Here is a 21,970-nt window from a genome sequence, read left to right on the forward strand (position 1 = left end):
CATACAAACCCTACAGGTTCCATCTCTCTCACTCTGCCCCTCCCCTCTGATGAGACCCCTTCCACCTGCACTGCTGCCTTGGCCATCTCAAGAGCCTACCTAGGTCCTCCCACGGGTCCATACAATCTCCCCTTCAACTCAAAAAAGACAAAACCACCATTTTCTTTTTCAGTTCTCCCTGCTCCAAGGCCAAGCTCTAGGTCAGTTTGTCCTCTGGCACCCTGGAGCCATTCTACTATTGTGGAGGGGAGGTGGGAGGAAGATGCCTCGTCTCTGCTCCACCTGAATCCCACCTGCAGGAGAGCACTATAGCCTGTGCTGTTTAAGTGCATGGGAAGGAAAGAAAGACTGAAGAGACAGAGACCTCTGCCTAGCCAAGGTGACCCCCTTTCCTTCTGAGCTGAGCTGAGGGCTTTTCCAACCCAGGAGAAGGCAAAACAACGGTTGATGGGCTTGAAGCTCAAAAAAAAGGCCTGCTCAGAATAAAGGCCTGAACTTTCCCCAAACCCGCTCCTAGAAGAAAGAACACAGTCAGAAGCTCATGTTTGGTTCCATCGGTGATTTTAAGAATTTCATTTAGGCTACAGAGGTTCATAGGAGGACTCAGAGTTCCAGGCCCTCCAAGGAGACTCTGGCCTGTAACTGATTTAATCCCAGGGCAGTAAGGTGAGCAGCATGTAACCCCTTGTCAAATAAGGCAGCGGAATAAGGGTTGACACACAGAGGCCAGCACTCAGGCTGTGCTGCTCAATGACAGTGAACCCTTCCAGGCACAGATGATGAGGGTCTGTTGCTCTCAGACTTGGAACATGAGAACAGCAACTGTCTCTTGTCCATTAAGAAAAAAAAAGCCAAATTTCTTCTCTGGGCAATATCCAAGCCCAGGGTATAAGAAGAAAGCTTCCTTACACTTTCAGCGCTCGAAGTGGGATTCCAAAAATCGTAACTACAAAACATGCAGCTAAGCAGGCTCTAGCAAGTCCAGAAACATCTCCGCATGGTCAGACCACATGACAAATGTTGCTTTTGGTTTGATCAAACCTGGAGCTGGTCAATTGCACAGCTAATCCATGGCATCCATGATGTCTTCCAGGCTTCTCTTGATTTTTACACCAACCTTTAGCCAGACTTCACTGAGGGCCTGTAGAGACTTGATTGGGAAGGCCATGGACATGCCAATAGACCCAAGACCCATGCTAGGGAACAGTGATCCAAAGCAGAAAGCCCTCTCCCTAGGGCCACCTAATGAAGGCCAGTGAAACGTAGGTGTGTTCTGCAGCCCCAGGCCCCAACAGAGAGGCATCCAAATGCCTTTCCCAGCTCAGGTTGCACACAGAGAGGACAATGAATGGAGTGAAAGGAAGGTGAGGCAGGGAAGAAGTTTCCATCCTGGTTTCCAAAGAAAGCTCCTCAGGTAGGCAGAGGGTTGAGTAAAATGCAAAACCCAATGAATGGATGGTCAGAAAGCCTGTGGTGTTACCAGTTTTTAATTCTTTGTGGATTCAAAACTGAAGTAGAAGGGCCTTCTGAGTCAAACAACACGGCAGCCTGGGCTATGAAATTCTGTTCTGTGATTTTGGCATCACAACCACGTAAATTCTCTTCACACCTCTGCTCCCACATGGAAGGACTGCAGGGAAAGGCACATCACAGCAGCATTGCCCTGGGGTGGGTGGCTTCCCAGACCAGAGTTAGATGTCCCCATGCACAACCATGGGAATGCGGGGTCCCTGCATTCAAAACTCCAGTGACAGAATATAGTCCCCAACCAGCTGCTAGAGACAAGAACACTCTCCAGGCTGCATGCTCAGGCCAGTGCCTGCTCCTTCCATACCTCATGGGTGACAGTCACAAAAGTGGTGGCAGCAGGAGGGCTCAGTAGAAGCGCTTTCGGCTCTGTTCCTGCCATTTGTTGTAGAGTATGATACCAATGACTATGGCAAATACAGAAAACACCAGGGAGAAAAAGACGATGAGGAAGAGGGCCAGGCCACTCAGGGGCGGCAGTGGAGCTGTCACTGAGGAAGCAAGAGAGAAGCAAGTCAGAAAACAGGGAGCCCACCCAATAGGGAAGGATCAAACTACAGGCTGTCCGGCCCCCAGTTTCCGACACCTACTTCTGGGAAGCCAGAGCTTAGACCCCCTCTTTCCAACTGAGAAACAAAGCGGCCCTCCTGCTGCTCATCTGTAACTTGAAGGGGAAAGGCAGATGAAAGTGCTCCCTACCCTTCAGAGGAAGAACACAGAGAAGAGACCGCCCTGTGAGCTATGGGTACAGCACTGCAAGCTCCTCCCCAGCTGTGGGACCATTTCCCGCGGGCCCCTGTGCTCACTCTCAGGCAGCTTCATATTGTCCACTGAGGGCAAGAACACATCTCGATGGAGCTTTTCCTCTTCTGGGGTTCTCTCCACTGTCAGTTCAAACAACTTCAAGGAAATGACATCATGATTATCTGAAGAAAAATGGAAGAAGGATGACTTGTGCCACTTGAAAAAGAGGTATGTTTCTTGAAGTCAGTAGCTTAGTTCAAGCCTCTGATCCACAGCTAACCAGCAGTGACCTTGAAAAAATAATTGAAACCTCTCCATTTTGCAACTAAAAATAAGGATGGGGAACAAGGCATATTCTATATCTTCTGTATTTAAGTTTTTATCAACAAGCATGCATTACCTGTATAGAAAATCGCTGACTTAAAATGGTTCGACTTACAATTTTCCAACTTTATGATGGTGTGAAAGTAATCTGCGCTTAGCAGAAACCATACTTCCAAATTTGAGTTTTGATCTTTTCCCAGGCTAGCGATGTGTAGTACAACACTCTGTACTGAGGCTGGGCAGCAGCAGTGAGCTGTAGCTCCCAGTGAGCCACACAATCACAAGGGTAAACAACCAGTACTGCATCGTGTACTGTATTCCATACGTTACATCAGACATTCAACACTTTGTTACAGAATAGGCTTTGTGTTAGATGATTTTGCCCAACTGTAGGCTAATGTAAATGTTCTAAGCACATTTAAGGTAGACTAGGCTAAGCTATGATGTTCAGTAGGGTAGGTGTATTGAATGCATTTTCAACTTACAATATCTACAACCTACAATGAGTTTATTGGGACATAACGCCATTGTATGTCAAGACGCATCTGTATAATTAAAAAATTTGGAGATAAAACCACAATTAAATCCCATATGTTAAACCTTCCAGCACAGTAAGAACAGACAAAGTAGGACTGCAGCTTCCCCGCTGGTGAAGACCACACACATGCACACACACACACGTACAACAGGAAAAGGTCTCGTGGCTGCTGTTTAATGGGCCATGGGCAGGGCACAGCTATGGGCATGGGATACACTGCCTTTCTAGACTATGCCTGTTTCTCTGTGGCTTCTTGTACTTGTGACTCTTAATCTCCCTAATAATTACCAGAGAGAAGATCAAGCAATTAGGGACTAGATTTCTCTCTTTAAAGTATCATTATAAACTCCTACATTTAACCATATCTGATGTGTTGCAATGCACTGAAGTTAGACTTTTTTTTTTTTTTTTTTTTTTTTTTTTTGAGACAGAATTTTGCTCTTGTTGCCCAGGCTGGAGTGCAATGGCACGATCTCGGCTCACCGCAACCTCTGCCTCCCCGGTTCAAGCAATTCCCCTGCCTCAGCCTCCCAAGTAGCTGGGATTACAGGCATGCACCACCACGCCCGGCTAATTTTTTGTATTTTTTTTTTAGTAGAGATGGGGTTTCTCCATGTTGGTCAGGCTGGTCTCGAACTCCCAACCTCAGGTGATCCACCTGCCTTGGCCTCCCAAAGTGCTGGGATTACAGGCGTGAGCCACCGCGCCTGGCCTGAAGTTAGATTCTTATTGATGATGCTCAACTCACTTGTCTTTGTCAAGTAGGAGCCTATTCAGTTTGGCTCCTGCGTCTCTTTACATAAACCCAGAAGTTTTTTATAACTTCCTTGCTTTTCTGGGAAGTTCCAACTTACAGATTTCCTACCTCAAACCCTGCATCAGCCATTTCTCAAGGAAGCTGCAGTTCCTTTTAGTGGGAATTGGTATTTAGAGACCACAAATCTGAGTGCTAGGGGTGCTCATTGCTACTAGGTTGGTTACTGACTGGGGCCTGGATTTCTGGTCATTTACAAGGAGAGCATCCACAGCTGCTTGGACTGCTAGAATCTTTAGCAGATTCCCAGGTAGTGAAAAACTGGATTCATCTTCTGTTGGAAAAATGTTAACTGTCAGAGCTCAGTTTAATCCATGGGACAGGATAAAAGGCCAGTGCTCCTCACGCAATGCAGGGCATTAAAGCCTGGAACAGCTGGGAAACATCCTAACTTTCTCAGCAGTTTTCAACAACCCACTATACAACAAGTAAGAGGATGGCAACAAGAAAGACCTCAAAAGAAAGAAACAACTTGCATTTAGGGATACCCTATGGGCAGAGAACACAGACTTACTAACTTGGGTATTCTCACTAAAGACCTAGGGCAAAAAACTTAGACTGAACAAAAAATTATTCTCCCCTGCCATTTCTGACAGTTGGGGACTTTCCATTAAAAAGTACTTCAGGAGGTTAACCCAGAAACCTGTAAGCTCAAAGGAAAATGTGTAGTCATATAATGAGATTATATAGCAAAGATCTCCAGCCTATGCCTCCTATCCCCCTGCCGAGGCTAAATTTTTCCCACAGGTCTGGCCTGCTCGGTACTTAGAACCTAATTGCCAAAACTAATCTCTCTACATGACAGAAAGCAGATCAATGGTTGCCTGGAATCCAAGAAGGGGAGGAATACTGCAAAGGGGGATAATAAGGCTTTTGGCAGGTGATAGAAACATTCATATCTTAATTGTGATGGTGACTACATAGGTGTAAATATTTGTCAAAACTCTTCAAACTGTATTCTTCTGTTGTATGGAAAGCACACCTCAGTAAAGTTGATTTTAAAAAAATCAGATGCCAGAGTTTTAAAGATCAGCAGATTGCATTTTAAAAATCCAGATTATCCAGGCTGGGCTCAGTGGCTCATGCCTGTAATCCCAGCACTTTCAGAGGCCAAGGCGGGCGGATCACAAGGTCGAGATGGAGACCATCCTGGCCAACATGGTGAAACCCCGTTTCTACTAAAAATACAAAAATTAGCTGGGCATGGTGGCGCGCCTGTAGTCCCAGCTACTTGGGAGGCTGAGGCAGGAGAATCGCTTGAATACAGGAGGTGGAGGTTGCAGTGAGCTGAGATGGCGCCACTGCACCCCAGCCTGGCGACAGAGCGAGACTCCATATATAAAAAAAAAAAAATCCAGAATTCCAGCTGCTCTTGAAAAACTGGAAGATTTAGCCTCACTGAGCTGACATTTCCTTTTAGCTACAATGGCTGGAGCTCACTAGCTGTCGGCTTTTTCAGATGGGTATCTGCCTTTCTATTTTGCCACAAGAAACTTCTATTCCAAACTAGCTTTATCCAGAACAAATTATATTAATCAAAAGAAACAGAAGTTCAGTTCCTTTTCTCTTCCCAAAAGATGTTATGATTGGGGTTCAAGCAAAGAGAGTAAGTGTATAAACGAGAAGCTACGAATCAGGCATAAGTAGAAAAAGAAACAAGAGGAGATGGAAAAGTAAAAGAACCAGGTGCTGTTAATGTCACATAAGTCAAGAAGGCAAGAGTTTCAGGGTAATGGGTTAAATGAGCTGAGGAGGACAAAGGGTGAGAAAGAGAATAGAGTACTGAATATGGCAAGGAAACAGAATGACCTTTCATGAGAATGGTGTTAGTGTACTAGCAAGATAGAGCACAGGTCTGAGTCAGCATGTTAAGGAGGTGGACAGCTAGGAAACAAAAGCATCTGTACACACAACACATTCAAAAGTCTCAGCAAAAGGAGAGTCTGGGGTCAGAAGAGGGATGGCAGAGTCAAGGAAAAGCTTTGTTAAGGAAGGGGAACGGGGAACATTAGTGGTTGGAAGGAGAGGAGCCTGACAGCAGAAATTAGAAAGCAAGGAACTCACAAAACAGGCTAGAAGAGCCAGCTTAATGAAGGGACAAACACTGCTTTCTATTAGCACCAACCATCTTCTAGTGACAACTGTACTAGGAAAGCCTGGCGTGGGTTTTTTAAGGAATGTGGATATAAGAATGCAGAAGGAGAAGCAGTCTTGAGGCACCTCCTTCCAGAGCACCGCTCCTCTGGCTCTCCCCTGTGAGAGGCCTCAACGAAGTGTGGGTATTGAGAAGAGGCCTCAGTCAGGGCAAACCAAGAGTGTGCGTGGCAGTACCTGAGAGATCCCCAGTGATGGAGGAGGTGCCGAAGTAGTAGCCGCGGGGCAAGCGGACTCCGGGCACTTCAATGCAGTCCCTCCACTCATGCTTGCCATCAATATCCATCATTATCTAGAATAAAAAGAGAGATAAATCAGGGTCAGGCCATGGGAGCAAGAGTGACACAGCCCACACCACCATCTGGTCCAGGACAAGGACTCTCACCGTCAAATGCCTCTTGACGTAGCGAATCACCAGGAAGGTGTCGTAATGAAGATTGCGGACAATGGCTGTGCAGCCTCCCAGCTCTGTAGGCCGCCCATCCCGCTCATGATCATAGCTGAGGGAGCCGTTGTTCACCATGGCTGAGATGTAGGGGAATACCCGCTGGAAAGCAGAGAGGGGGAAGCAGACACTAAGGAAGAGCACATAGGAACGCCTGTACAAACAGCAACAGGAATTCAGCACATACAAGTTGAGCCCCTTACAGCAGAACAGGCAGCCACTCGACCTCATTGTCAGCAGCCCCTGAGAGCCCACATTCAGATGGTCTCTCAAGGGAAATGGGCCCAGGAAGCGACTACACTTGGTATTTGCCTTCAGTAATTCTCTTGGCTCCTGAACTGGGGTGGGCCTGAAATGGTCCTCCTAAGATGCTGGAGTCTGACTTGAATGCCCCAAGGTCACCATTTGGCACTTATGTGCCGCCTAATACCAGGGGTTTCCTTTTCGTGTATATGTACCTATCTCCCCAACTGCCACATAAGCTTCTTGAAGAAAAAATTCATTCATCACGTCTTCATATGTCTAAACTTCAGCCCCATCTCCTCCCAACCATGGTTCTGCACACAGCGGGTATTCTGAAAATACCTGTTTGAGCAGGAGAATCTTTCCATTCAGGATAGCTCTTTTCAATTCTAAAATTCTATAAGCATATAAGGTTAAATGGATTAGAACTCAGAACATGGAACGGGGTTGCTGGATGGGCTCAGCCAGCCACAATGACTGTCCTTAGTCAAAAGACTTTCCAGCCCACTTAAGCCTCCTCCACACGTAACTTCTCCGAATAATAATAAGAGGGCAAGGTTCTCCCTTAACAGGGAGAAAGTTTTCCCATAAGCCACTCATTTTCCCATCTATTTCAGGGGCCCTCTCTCCCCAGTAGAGTTGTAGGAGCAATTCTTCCTTAGAAATGGCGAACTAATCATTCCAGAACAAGCCCAATGCCAAGGCAGTGCAGAAAGGCAGGGTGGTGAGGTGGTGAAGGGGTAACATGAGGCATGCCACTCCTTTGGGGAGTATTTGTCCCTTTGTCCCACATGGTTAACATGCAAGGTGGAGATGCAGTCGAGACCAGAGACCGGGGACTCCTGAGACAACCACATGGACTTGAAACAGCAACAAATGTTGGATGGACACATGGGAATGAGGGATGCTCATGATGAGCCAAGAACTGAGTACCTGGACTCCTGGAGAATATCGCCTCTTCTGGGCCTGAGAGGGTCCAGCAGGTTATGATAAAAACAAGAGAGGGCACAGAAGACAGGAGACCAAGTCAGAAAGACACAGCCACAGAAGAGCTATGACCCAGCTGTGATGGATGAACAAACCAACTTAAATCCCCAAACAGAATTTTAGGGTCCCTGAAGGGCATCCGTAAGTCTTTGCCCCCTCAAGATGATAGGCAAAACCATATGCACGGGTGCTTGTACATTTTTCTGAGGAGAGGGTCTGTTACTATATCAGATTCTCAAAGGGGTCCCCTAGGAAGACCGCTCTAACCCATAGAGGGTCCTGAAACTTTTGGAAGGCACTTTATAAAACACATAGCAGTATGCTGTCCAGGCACGCCGCACTCATGTCTCTGGGAGTCAGTCTCAAGTTTGTCTGTACCCAGCCTACTGTATTTCTATAGCAAGGGGAAAGGGGAGACAAACAGGGCTAAATTCTTCCAAATTCAAGACATCCTTTACTATCCAGGATCTCAGGAAACAGCTCCTGCCCAGAAGACCAAAATCTTGCCACTTGAGAGACTATGAAACTAACTAATCCAAAGGGATCACTTACCCTCTAACTGAGCCTTATGGTCATATATTCCCAAATAACTATTGTCATTCTAACCTACCACACATAGGCAAGGAAGAAGCTCCATGGGGGCGTTGCAGAATGACAGATTTAGAAAATCATCAGGCGTGAGGGTATTAAGCTCTGCTCCAGCAAACAGCTGCAGTTCTAAGCCATTAGCGACAAGAGGTACCTACACAAGCTCAGCTCAGCTCTGCCCTGTGGGACAGGTAGGCGAGGGTACAGAACTCAAACCCTTCACTCCTTTTAATACGGTGAACACCTACTACAAGCCAGGTACTGTTCCAGACGCTGAGGGTCCAAAGAGAAACAAGACAGACAGGAATGGAATTAAGATCAGAGTGGAAGAAACAAACAACAAAGAAGCAAATAAAATGATTTCAGATAGTGAAAAATGCTATAAGGAAAATAAAATAGGTAATACAAGGGACTGGCAAGGGAACCTCTCCCTGAGGAGGCAATATCTGAGCTGAGACTCAAGTAATTAGAGGGAGTCCACCAAAAGATCTGAGGGCACAAGAAGCATGAGGGCGGCACATTCAAGGAACTGGAAACAGATCAGTCAGAATCACAGCTTGTGAGAAGAGGCTGCCGTGAGGCGAGGCAGCACCCACGGCACTGGGCTCCATGGGCCACAGCCAGGAGTCCGAGGCTGCAGTGCAGATCCCCTGCCGTCCTCCTCTTAACGCCACTGGCAGAATTCATACAGGACACAGAAAGGCATGACATCACTCCGTGGATGATTAAACTGGCATGAAGTTACTCTTCAACAACTACCATTTAGAACAAGGAAATGGTGAGCATGTTATCAAGCAGTTTACAGAAACTGGCATCTGAGAGAATGCTCATAATTTCAGTGACAATTAAGAAAAAGGGATTAAAAATGCCCTGTGGAGCTCTGATGAGCCCAAGGCTTCCTTCACTCATCACCTCTAGTAACCCTAATTAGAAGTTTAAGTTGCAACTTTAAAGAGATAGCAATCTCCTATGTTAGCTTGCTTAGAAAATAAACAAATAATAAAGAGACAGCAATCCTTAGCCTAAGGGTGCCTTACTCTTCCCAAGGCTGGTGTGGACCCAGTTCCATGTAACAGCCAGAGGCATGCTGGACCTTGGGAGCACCTGAAGGAGCTTGTTAACTGCACGTATACATGGGTCCCTCAGTCAAAGAGTCTCATTCGTATGGCTAGAGTGGGGTGCAGGATTGTTTTTTTGAGATGGAGTCTCGCTCTGTCACCCAGGCTGGAGTGCAGTGGCGAAATCTTGGCTCACTGCAACCTCCACCTCCTGGGTTCAAGCGATTCTCCTGCCTCAGACTTATGAGTAGCTGGGATTACAGGCGCGCGCCACCATGCCCAGCTAATTTTTGTATTTTTAGTAGAGATGGGGTTTCACCATGTTGGTCAGGCTGGTCTCGAACTCCTGATCTCGTGATCTGCCCGCCTCGGCCTCCCAAAGTGCCGGGATTACAGGCGTGAGCCACCGCACCCAGCCAGGATTATGTATTTTTAAAAAGCACCACAGAAGGCTGTGATGTGCAGCCAAATTGAAGAAACGCTGCACCAGACAGGGAGCCCCACAGCTTTGCAACTACAGAGAATCTGTCTACTTCGGCAACATGAGTTGGCCTTCAACTTTTAACCTCACATTAGTGTAAGTCACTAAATGCCATCTTATTTTCTACGCCTAGTCAAGAGTTCCTGGAAGTATTTCTTGGATAACCACTAATTTCACACAGGAGCAATTTTGTTTTTCCCCTAGAAAGCACTCTGTAAGTTAGAACCAAAGATTGAAGAATCACACTGGTTCAGGCAAGGTGGTAGTTTTATTCCTAATTTAAGAGTCACCAGAAAGGAGAAACTCTCACCTGTTTTATCGTCCAAAGGACTGTTGTTTAAAGGGTGGAGAAATGTTTTCAACTTTTTGTACTACAAGACTTTTAAAAAAGTGTTTTTTGAAGACCTCTACGGGATAACTGTATCTTCAGCATATTTCGATGGAAAAGACACCCATTAGCTTGTGGATTTATGGATTCTAGGCTAAAATTCCAAATGGCCTCTGTAATTAGGGAGACCTGAGTTCTAACTGCAGTTATGTCACTTATAGCTGTGTAACCCTTCGGTGGATTACATCACCTCTTCGAGATTCTATTTCCTCACTGTAAACAGAACAATACAAAGCTCACAGCGTTCATTATGAAGATGAAATGAGATATGCAAAGCATTTAGTACAATGTCTTGGTGTTCAGGAGGGAGTCAATAAACATTCAATCAGTGACTAGTGTATTTCTAGATACAAATATCGTTCACAGGTACTCATATATATATAAACACAAAGCCAAACATACATCTTTTAAAGCACGAATTCCCAGACCACTGGCTGTCATCAACCATTAATATTTCCAAAAATATTTTGGAGAGTATTAGATTTGGTTTCTTTTTATTGCCTACTAAAAATATTAAAATACAATAATGACAGAACAATCATCTATAATAAACATCATTTTACAAAGGGACACTTTAACACCAAAAGGTGAGAGAGAACAATGTAATTTCATAATGAAACAACTGAATACATTTAGCACTTCAGAAAAAGAACTTCACTATTATGATTCTTGCACCAGTGGAAACTCTGTTACCAAACAACTGGAGTTCATACACTGGCATCTGGGAGCCACTCTTTTAGAGCAGTGTTTCCATCTCAAACCATACCATTGTCTAGTAAGCTGACCATTTGCTTTCGGGAACCCAGATGTGAAGAAGTGAAGGAGGGGAGAGGAAGAGAGAACAGAACTAAGATGTTTGCAAAATGTCCCTTAGGAATCCACTGAATGGTGTGAATAATAGCTGGTGTTTATTGAGCACTTAGTCTGTGCCAGGTACTGAACTCAGTAATGAGCCCTTTTGCATTTAATTCTCACAATCCTATGAGGTAGTATCAGTACTCCTCATTTCACAGGTAAAAAACTTGTCCAGGATAACACAGGCATTAAGTAGTGAAATCAGGATTTGAAACCAAGTATTCTGGCTCCAGAGCCCTGACTCAATCACTGGGATATACTGCTTTCAATATCTCTCAATATGGAAAAATGCTTCATATGTATTATTTTTTTAAAATCAGGTCTAAACACTATGTACTCTGAAGCACAAAGAGAACGCTGAGAATAGTTCCAGATTAAAGGAGAGTAACAACTGAATACAACACAGGATCTGGGACTTTCTTTCATTATAAAGGACATATTGGGACAATAGGTGAAATATGAATAAGGCCTGCAGATTAGATAATGGTATTGTTACAAATGTTAACTTCCTGATTTTGATCACTGTGCTGTGGCTACATAAAATAACTTTTTTTTTTAAACACACACACACACACACAAGTATTTAGGATTAAGGAGACATCATGACAGCAATTTACTCTTAGTTCAGAAAAAAAGACACACAAGCACAAACACACACGCAAGACACATACACACAGACACACACACACAAAGAAAGAGGTTAAAGAAAAGGATGGCCAGGTGTGGTGGCTCACACCTATAATCCCAGCACTTTGGGAAATGAAGGTGGGAGGACTGCTTGACCCTAGGAGTTTGAGACCAACCTGGGCAACATGGCAAAACCCCATCTCTACAAAAAGATAGCTGGGCTTGGTGGCATGTACCTGTAGTCCCAGCTACTTGGGAGGCTGAGATGGGAGGCTCTATTGAGCCTGAGAAGTTGAGGCTACAGTGAGCTGTGATTGTGCCACTGCACTCCACCCTGGGTGACAAAATAAAACCCTGTGTCGGAAAAAAGAAAAAAAAAAGGACGGCCAGGCGCAGTAGCTCACACCTGTAACCCCAGCACTTTGTGAGGCGGAGGCAGGTGGATCACCTGAGGTCGGGAGTTCGAGACCAGCCTGACCAACATGGAGAAACCCCGTCCCTATTAAAAATATAAAATTAGACGGGCATGGTGTCATATGCCTGTAATCCCAGCTACTCAGGAGGCTGAGGCAGGAGAATCGCTTGAACCCAGGAGGCAGAGGCCACAGTGGGCCAAGATCGTGCCACTATACGCCAGTCTGGGCAACAAGAGCAAAACTCTGTCTCTAAAAAAATAAAAATAATAATAAATAAATAAATAATAGGGACAAAGCAAATGTAGTAAAACATTAACATTCTCAGAAATCTGGGTGAAGAACATTCCAAAATTCTCTGTTATATTTTTTCCCCCTAAAGGACCAACTTTTTTTTCCTTTTGAGATGAAGTCTCACTCTTGTCCTCCAGGCTGGAGTGCAATGGCGCGATCTCGGCTCACTGCAACCTCCACCTCCCGGGTTCAAGCGATTCTCCTGCCTCAGCCTCCCAACTAGCTGGGATTACAGGCACCTGCCACCAAGCCCGGCTAATTTTTGTATTTTTAGTACAGACAGCGTTTCACCGTGTTGGCCAGGCTAGTCCCAAACTCCTGACCTCAGGTGATCCACCCGCCTTGGCTTCCCAAAGTGCTGGGATTACAGGCGTGAGTCACTGCGCGGCCTGTTGTATTCTTATAACTTAATCATAAGCACAAAATTATTATCAAATAAAGATTAATCTGAATCTAGTATTTACCATACACTCAATTCTTCTGTTTTTCTCAATTTTTCTATATATCTGCAATTTTTTAAACATTTAAAAAGGTTTTAAAAACAGTATTTACAACATGATACAATGTCTTTGTTTTTAAAGATGTTTGTATGCTTTTGTTTTTTCAGCATTTTCTAATTCTTCTGTAATGTATATAAAAATAATTAACAAAACAAATGCCTTCTACTAGATGCTGCTAAATGTGAAGCATCTCCCACCACACCTCCATTTCATCCTCCCTGGCATCACTAGCGGAACACACTGTCACACATGTACACCTGTCACTTTTTCAAAGCTGTATAAGCTGCTGGTCCTACAATAATCTTCATCTAGCCCTTTATGCAGAAATCCAGACAAAGAGGAGACAATACCCATCCTATTTAAAGTGAAAAGAAGATCAGTGAGATTCGTTACACATTACTAGGCAGCCTGAGAAGGCCCTTGCTCTGTAAGCCCCCAGACTCCCACAAAGCTATGCTAGGGACTCTGTCCCCAGGACTCACAGCTTCTCAACTGGAGGACACAGAAAAGTGGCACTTCCAGGTCTGGAAACCTTCATATAATTGAATATCATCACGCTCTCTTAAGAAACTCATGGAATGATCTCAATCTCATTTATCTTATTGGAGTACAATAAAGAGTACTCCAAAATCAGGAGACTAAATTTGAGGTGTGCCCCAAGCACTGACCTTTATAACCTACCCACCCAGATTACAAGTACCAAGTTTCAGAATACAGCCCATTATGTATGTCTTAATTTCACTGCTGACCATCATTCTGATAGTATGTCAATACTTCTTGTTAATGAGAAGAGCCATCAATTCTATAGAACAGGAGATCTTCAGATCTCCTAAAATCATGTCAACTCTTCTGTGTACGTGCCTCTTTCTTGGGTCCAACACTTTAATCAGAGTCTCGAAAGGGTCAAAGCCCAAAGAAAAGAACTAACCCAGGAATAAGCATCCTCTGGAGCACTGGCCCTTGCTTTCTTCCTTTCTCCCTCTTTCACTGTCTCAGAAAAGAAACATGTTAAAATTCTCTCTGCCAACAGTAAAGAGACCACTTTGGGATCAGTGTCTTCACCAAGATAAAGACTTAAGGGGACTGAGTGTGGTGGCACATGCCTGTAATCCTAGCACTTCGGGAGGCCAAGGGAGGAGGTCACTTGAGTCCAAGAGTTCAAGACCAGCCTTGAAAACATAGCAAGACCGTGTCTCTACAAAAAAAAAAAAAAATTTTTTTTTTCTTTTTTTGACACCGAGTCTCACTCTGTCGCCCATGCTGGAGTGCAGTGGCGTAATCTCGGCTAACTGCAACCTCCGCCTCCCAGGTTCAAACAATTCTTCTGCCTCAGCCTCCCAAGAAGCTGGGATTATAGGCATGCGCCATATCCCAGCTAATTGTTGTATTATTAGAGACAGGGTTTCACCATGTTGGCCAGGCTGGTCTCGAACTCCTGACCTCAAGTGCTGGGATTATAGGCATTTGCCACTGCACCTGGCCAAAAAAAGTAAAAATTAACCTGGCATGATGGCCACCTGTAGTCCCAGCTATTCAGAAGGCTGAGGCAGGAAGACTGCTTAAGCCTAGGAGTTCGAGGCTGCAGTGAGCTATCACTGTGCCACTGCACTCCATCCTGGGCGATAGAATGCAAGACTCAGTCTCAAAAGAAAAAAAAAAAAGACATGAGGAAATGTTTTTTTAACTGGATGGCATGGTATTGTTAAATTTTCTTCCAGTTCAAAGGAGGAAAAAACAATCATCACATCAAAAAAAAAGTATGAGGAGTATCTCAAAGTATGGGGAATACCTCAAAAACAACTCCCAAGCTCTTCTCCCCACTCTCTAGCTATTTCTGCCTCCCCAGGCGTGAGGCCCAAACATCTCACAGAAAAGAATGAAGGCCAAGACCGCAACGGTTACACTCTGTGCCCTCATTCCAGGAAGGCCTCTTCTCATTCATGACGCTCTGATTTCAACGGAAACACATTGTAGCTCCAAGATTGCTGCTGACTTCCCTGCAACTTTTCACCAACATCTGGGTAGGTTTGTGTGAGAAAGTGATGATCATCAGCTGATGACTTGATAGTGCAAAATAATCAGGTTATCTTTACCTTTTTTTTTTTTTTTTTTTGATTTTTTGTAGAGATGAGGACTTGCTATGTTGCCTAGGCTGGTTTCAAACTCCTGGACTCAAGCTATCTTCCTGCCTTGGCTTCCCAAAGTGCTGGGATTATAGGCACGAGCTACTGTGCCTGCCCACTGGTGATCTTTTAATCAACATTAAAAAATAACTACAATACAGCCAGGCGCGGTGACTCACGCCTGTAATCCCAGTGCTTTGGGAGGCTGAGGCGGGCAAATCACAAGGTCAGGAGTTCGAGACCAGCCTGGGCAACATGGTGAAACCTCGTCTCTACTAAAAATACAAAAATTAGCCAGGCGTGGTGGCAGACACCTGTAATCCCAGCTACTTGGAATGCTGAGGCAGGAGAATCACTTGAACCTGGGAGATGGACGTTGCAGTGAGCTAAGATCACGCCACTGCACTCCAACCTGGGCGACAGGGTGAGACTCAGTCTCAAAAAAAATAAATAAAATAAATAACTACAACACTGAGATATAATTCACAGACCACACAATTCACTTAAAGTATATAATTCAATGGCATTTAGTATATTCAGAGTTAAGATTATGATTACCACAACCAATTTTAAAACATTTTCATCACCCCAAAAAAAAATCCCATGCCCACTAGTAGTCACTCTCCTCATCTCCACCCCACATTACCCCAGCCCTAGACAACCACTAATCTACTTTCTGTCTCTACAGATTTGCCTATTCTGGACATTTCATATGCATGGGATCATACAATGTGTGGGTGTTTTGTGACTGGCTTCTTCCACTTAGCATAGTGTTTTCATGGGTCATCCATGTTGGAGCACATATCGATACTTAATTTCTTTCAGTCTTTTTTTTTTTGAGACAGGGTCTTGCTATGTCACCCAGGCTGGAGTGCAGTGGTGTGATCAAGGCTTATTGCAACCTCGAGGTCCTGGGCTCAAGTGATCCACTCACCTTGGTCTCCTAAAGTGCTAGAATTACAAGTGTAAGCCACTGTGCCTGGCAATTACTCCTACTTTGTTTTTTTTTTTCTTTTGAGACAGTCTTGCTCCATCGCCCAGGCTACAGTGCAGTGGCAATCATAGCTCACTACAGCCTTGACCTCCCGGACTCAAGCAATCCTCCTGCCTCAGCCTGCAAAGTAGCTGGGACCAGCTAATTTTTTTTGTTTTTTGTAAAGATGGGGTCTCCCTATGTTGCCCAAGCTGACCTAAAACTCCTAGGCTCAAGCAATCCTTCCACCTTGGCCTCCCAAAGTGTTGGGATTATAGGCACGAGCCACCACACCCAGTGATACTTAATTATTTTCATTGCTGATATTTCCATTATAACAATATATCACATTTTGTTTATCCTCTAATCCAGTAGTCCTCAACCTTTTTGGCACCAGGGACTGGTTTCCTGGAAGACAATTTTTCCATGAACCGGGGAGTTGGAGGCGGGGTGGTTTCGGGATGATTCAAGCACATTACATTTATTGTGTACTTTATTTCTTTTTTTTTTTTTGAGACGGAGTCTCGCTCTGTTGCCCAGGCTGGAATCCAGTGGCGCGATCTTGGCTCACTGCAAGCTCTGCCTGCCAGGTTCACGCCATTCTCCTGCCTCAGCCTCCAGAGTAGCTGGGACCATAGGTGCCCGCCACCACGCCCGGCTAATTTTTTTGTATTTTTAGTAGAGACGGGGTTTCATCGTGTTAGCCAGAATGGCCTCAATCTCCTGACCTCGTGATCTGCCCACCTTGGCCTCCCAAAGTGTTGGGATTACAGGCGTGAGCCACCGCACCCGGCCTGTGTACTTTATTTCTATTATTATCACGTTATAATATATAATGAAATAATTATACAGCTCGCCATGATGTAGAAATCAGTGGGAACCCTGAGCTTGTTTTCCTGCAACTAGATAGTCCCATCTGGGGGTGATGGGAGACAGTGACAGATCATCAGGCATTAAATTCTCCTAAGGAGAAACCTAGATCCCTCGCATGCTCAGTTCATAAGAGGGCTCCTGCTCCTATGAGAATCTAATGCCACCACTGATCTGAGAGGAGGTGGAGCTCAGGCAGTAATGAGAGCAATGGGGAGCAGCTGTAAATACAGATAATGCTTCACTTGCTCGCCCACCATTCACCTGCTGTGCAGCCTGGTTCCTAACAGGTTGGGGACCCCTGCTCTAATCAGTTGATGGACATTTAAGTTGTATCCATTTCTTGGCTATTATGAATAATGCTGCTATGAACATTCATATAAAAGTTTTTGTGTAGGCCGGGTGCAGTGGCTCACGCCTATAATCCCAGCACTTTGGGAGGCCAAGGCGGGCGGATAACTTGAGGTCAGGAGTTTGAGACTAGCCTGGCCAACATGGCAAAACCCATATCTACTAAAAATGTAAAAATTAGCCAGGCGTGGTGGCAGGCACCTGTAATCCCAGCTGCTTGGAAGTCTGAAGCAGGGGAATCACTTGAGCCCGGGAGGCAGAGGTTGCAGTGAGCTGAGATCACGCCACTGCACTTCATACTGGGCAACAGAGCAAGACTCCATCTCAAAAAAAAAAAAAAGTTTTGTGTAGATGTTTTCATTTCTCTTAGGTACACACCTATGAGTGGAATTGCTAGATCATGTAAAGTCTATGTTTAGTCATTTGAAGAAATGTCAAACTTTTCCAAAGCAACTGCACCATTTTACATTCCCACCAGCAGTCTATGAGGGTTCCAATTACTCCATATCCTTGCCAACACTTCTCATCTTTTTTATTTTAGCCATTCTAGTGGGTGTAAAATAGTGTCTTATGGTTTTAATTTGCATGTCCCTGATGGCTGATGATGCTCAGCCTCTTTTCAAGCTTCTTGGCCACTTGTATATCTCTTCTAGAGAAATACCTATTAAAATCTTTTGCCCATTTTCTAATTTGGTTGTCTATTGAGTTGTAATAGTTCTTTACATTTCAAACAAATCTCTAATAAGATATGATTTGCATATATCTTTTCCCATTCTGTAGGTTCTTTACATTTCCTTGATGATGTCCTATGAAACACGTAAGGTTTCAATTTTGATGAAGTTCAATTTATCCTTTTCTTTCGTTGCTTTTTCTTTTGGTGTCACATCTAACAAATGCCTGATCCAAAGTCAAGAAGAATCAACCCGATATATTTTTTTTTCTAAAAGTTTTATAATTTTAATTTTTACATTTAGATCTTTCATCCATTTCGAGTTAAATTTTCTGTGTGGTGTGAAATAGGGAATAACTTCATTATTTTACACGTGGATAACTAGTTGTTGAAAAGATGATTCTTTCCCCATTGAATTATCTTGTGGAAAATTAATTGATTAGACCGGGCACGGTGGCTCATGCCTGTAATCCCAGCACACTGGGAGGCCGACGCGGGTGGATCACGAGATCAGGAGATCGAGACCATCCTGGCTAACATGGTGAAACCCCATCTCTACTAAAAATATATATATTTAAAAAAAAAATAGCCAGGCGTGGTGGCAGGCACCTGTAGTCCCAGCTACTCGGGAGGCTGAGGCAGGAGAATGGTGTGAACCCAGGAGGCAGAGCTTGCAGTGAGCCGAGATCGCGCCACTGCACTCCAGCCTGGGAGACAGAGCGAGACTCTGTCTCGAAAGAAAAAGAAAATTAATTGATTAAATGTGACGTTTTATTTCCAGACTCTCAGTTCTATTCCATTGATCTGTATGTCTACCCAGATGCCAGTAGCACACTGTCTTTATTATTGTAGCTTTGTAGTAAGTTTTGAAATCAGGAAGTGTGAGCATTCCAACTTCACTGTTTGTCAAGATTATTTTGGTTATTCTGAATCCCCTGAATTTCCATATGGATGTTAAGATCAGCTTGTGAATTTTTGCCAAGAAGCCAGCTAAGTTTTTGAGAGGTAGGGACTACATAGAACAATGTGGGGAGTACTGCTATCTTAACAATACCAAGTCTTCCAATCCATGCCATAGAACATCTTTCCATTTACATGGATCTTCTTTAATTTCCTCCAATAATTTTTTTTACTTTATTTCATTTTTGAGACAGGGTCTTGCTCTGTTACTGAGGCTAGAGTGCAGCGATGCGATTGTGGCTCACTGCGGACTCACCCTCCTGAGCAAACCTCCACCTCAGCCTCCCGGGTAGCATGCATCACCCACCACACCAGGCTAATTTTTTTTGAGACAGAGTCTTGCTCTGTTGCCCAGGCTGGAGTGAAGTGGCGCAATCTTGGCTCACTGTAGCCTCCGCCTCCCAGGTTCAAGCAATTCTCCTGCCTCTGCCTCCCGAGTAGCTGGGACTACAGGCGCACACTGCGAAGCTCGGCTAATTTTTTTATATTTTTAATAGAGACGGAGTTTCACCATCTTGGCCAGGATGGTCTTGATCTCCTGACCTCGTGATCCACCCGTCTCAGCCTCCCAAAATCCCTCCCCTGTTGGGATTACAGGTGTGAGCCACCACGCCTGGCCTAATTTTATTTTTTGTAGAGACAAGATCTTGCTGTGGTGCCCAGGCTCATTTCAAACACCTGGCCTAAGGTGATTCTCCCACTTTAGCCTCCCACAAGTGCTGGCATTATAGGTGTGAGCCACCACACCTGGCCCCAACAATATTTTGTAGTTGTCAAAGTTTTTCTATTAAATTTTTTTCTTTTTTTTTTTTTTTTTTTGAGATGGAGTCTCGTTCTGTCACCCAGGCTGGAGTGCAGTGGCGCGATCTTGGCTCACTGCAACCTCCACCTCCCAGGTTCATGCCATTCTCCTGCCTCAGCCTCCCGAGTAGCTGGGACTACAGGCGCCCGCCACCATGCCCGGCTGATTTTTTTGTATTTTTTTAGTAGAGACGGGGTTTTACCATGTTACCCAGGATGGTCTTGATCTCCTGACCTTGTCATCTGCCCACCTCAGCCTCCCAAAGTGCTGGGATTACAGGCGTAAGCCACCGCACCCGGCCAAATTTACTTCTAAGTATTTTATTCTTTTTGATAACACTGCAAATGGAGTTGTTTTCTCATTTCATTTTCAGATTGTTCACTGAAAATATATAGAAATAAACCTGATTTGCCAGGCGCGATACCTCACGCCTGTAATCCCAGCACTTTGGGAGGCCGAGGCAGGTGATCATGAGGTCAGGAGTTCAAGAACAGCCTGACCAACATGGTGAAACCCCATCTCTACTAAAAATACAGAAATTAGCCAGGCGTGGTAGCACATGCCTGTAATCCCAGCTACTCTGGAGGCTGAGGCAGAAGAATCACTTGAACCCAGGAGGCGGAGGTGGCAATGAGCAGAGATCATGCCACTGCACGCCAACCTGTGTGACAGAGCGAGACTCCATCTCAAAAAAGAAAAAAAAAAGAAATAAACCTTTTTTTATAATATTTTATAATATTTTTGCATATTTTTATAATATTTTTGCATACTGATCTCGTATCCTTCAACCTTGCTAAATTCATTTAGTAGTTCTAATAGGTTTTTTTTGTGGATTCCTTAGGATTTTCCATATTCTGTCATCTGCAAATAGAAATAGTTTTACTTCCTTTCCAATCTGAATGTCTTTTATTTCACTTTCATGTCTCTTGCCCTAGCTAGGTCCTCCAGTACAACGTTAAACAGAAGTGATAAGAGTGAATATCCTCATTTTATTCCTGATCTTAGAAGGAAAGAATTCAGCTGTTTACCACTAAATATGTTAGCCGTGGGTTTTTCTAGCCAAGCACAGTAGCTCATGCCTGTAATCCCAGCACTTTGGGCGGCCGAGATGGGCAGATCACCTGAGGTCAGGAGTTTGAGACCAGCCTGGCAAACATGGCAAACTCCCGTCACTACTAAAAATACAAAAACTTAGCTGGGAGTGGTGGTGGACGCCTGTAATCCCAGCTGCTCAGGAGGCTGAGGCAGGAGAATTGCTTGAACCCAGGAGGTGGAGGTTGCAGTGGGCAGAGATCATGCCACTGCACTCCAGCCTGGGTGACAGAGCAAGATTCTGTCTCAAAAAAATAAAAAGGTTGGGCGCAGTGGCTCACTCACACCTGTAATCCCAGCACTTTGGGAGGTCGAGGCGGGCAGATCACTTCAGGTCAGGAGTTCAAGACTAGCCTGATCAACATGGTGAAACCCCGTCTCCACTAAAAACACAAAAATTAACCAGGTGTGGTGGTGCACATCTGTAATCTCAGCTACTTGGGAGGCTGAGGCAGGAGAATCGCTTGAACCCGGGAGGCAGAGGTTGCAGTGAGCCAAGATCACGCCACTGCATTCCAGCTCAGGTGACAGAGCGAGACTCTATCTCAAAAAAACATAAAAATAAAAAATGTGTGTGTGACACACACACAAACACATATATATATATTAGCTGTGAGTTTTTTCATAGATGCCCTTTATCAGGTTGAGGAAATCCTCTTCTATTCCTAATTTGTTGAGTGTTTTTATTATCAAGAGGTATGAAATTTTGTCACTTTTTCTCTATCTATTGAGATGATTATATGTTGTTTGTCCTTTAGTTTACTAATGTGGTATATTATACTAATTTTCAGATGTTAAACCACAGTTGAGGGGCCGGGTGCGGTGGCTCATGCCTGTAATCCTAGCACCTTGGGGGGCCAAAGCAGGCAAATCACTTGAGCATAGCAGTTTGAGACCAGCCTAGGCAACATGGCGGAACTCTGTCTCTACAAAAAATACAAAAATTAGCCAGGTGTGGTGGCGCATGCCTGTGGTCCCAGCTACTGGGAAGGAGGCTGAGGTAGGAGGATTGAGCCTATGTACTGAAGTCTCTCACCCTCTTCTCAGATGCATTACTGGTTGCTATGATTTTCCCAATATTTTCTCATGAACAAATGTGGTAAGAAGTTGAGCAACAGGGTCATGTGGACTCTCGTGACAAGGAAACAA

The 21,970-nt window shown here is 44.6% G+C and overlaps 1 protein-coding gene across 6 annotated transcripts in view; it reads right to left on the minus strand.

Annotated features, from left to right (window-relative positions):
* Positions 1-544: 544 nt before the first annotated feature.
* Positions 545-21,970, minus strand: part of LMAN2L (lectin, mannose binding 2 like) — a 33,882-nt gene continuing 12,456 nt past the window's right edge. For 4 of the 6 annotated variants that reach the window (XM_004031441.4, XM_063695562.1, XM_055378558.2 and 1 more), the window contains 4 exons: positions 6,487-6,648; positions 6,279-6,393; positions 2,334-2,453; positions 545-2,018 (listed from right to left, as the gene is read on the minus strand). In XM_004031441.4, coding sequence (XP_004031489.3) covers positions 1,876-2,018; positions 2,334-2,453; positions 6,279-6,393; positions 6,487-6,648 — 540 coding nt within the window. In that variant the 3' untranslated portion in view covers positions 545-1,875. Of the gene's footprint in view, positions 2,019-2,333; positions 2,454-6,278; positions 6,394-6,486; positions 6,649-7,722; positions 7,756-21,970 lie in introns of all 6 variants that reach the window. The other 2 variants (XM_004031442.4, XM_063695561.1) reach the window with 1 other exon arrangement.

The sequence above is a fragment of the Gorilla gorilla genome, chromosome 12 (assembly GCF_029281585.2).
Source record: "Gorilla gorilla gorilla isolate KB3781 chromosome 12, NHGRI_mGorGor1-v2.1_pri, whole genome shotgun sequence".
Classification (NCBI taxonomy): Eukaryota; Metazoa; Chordata; class Mammalia; order Primates; family Hominidae; genus Gorilla; species Gorilla gorilla.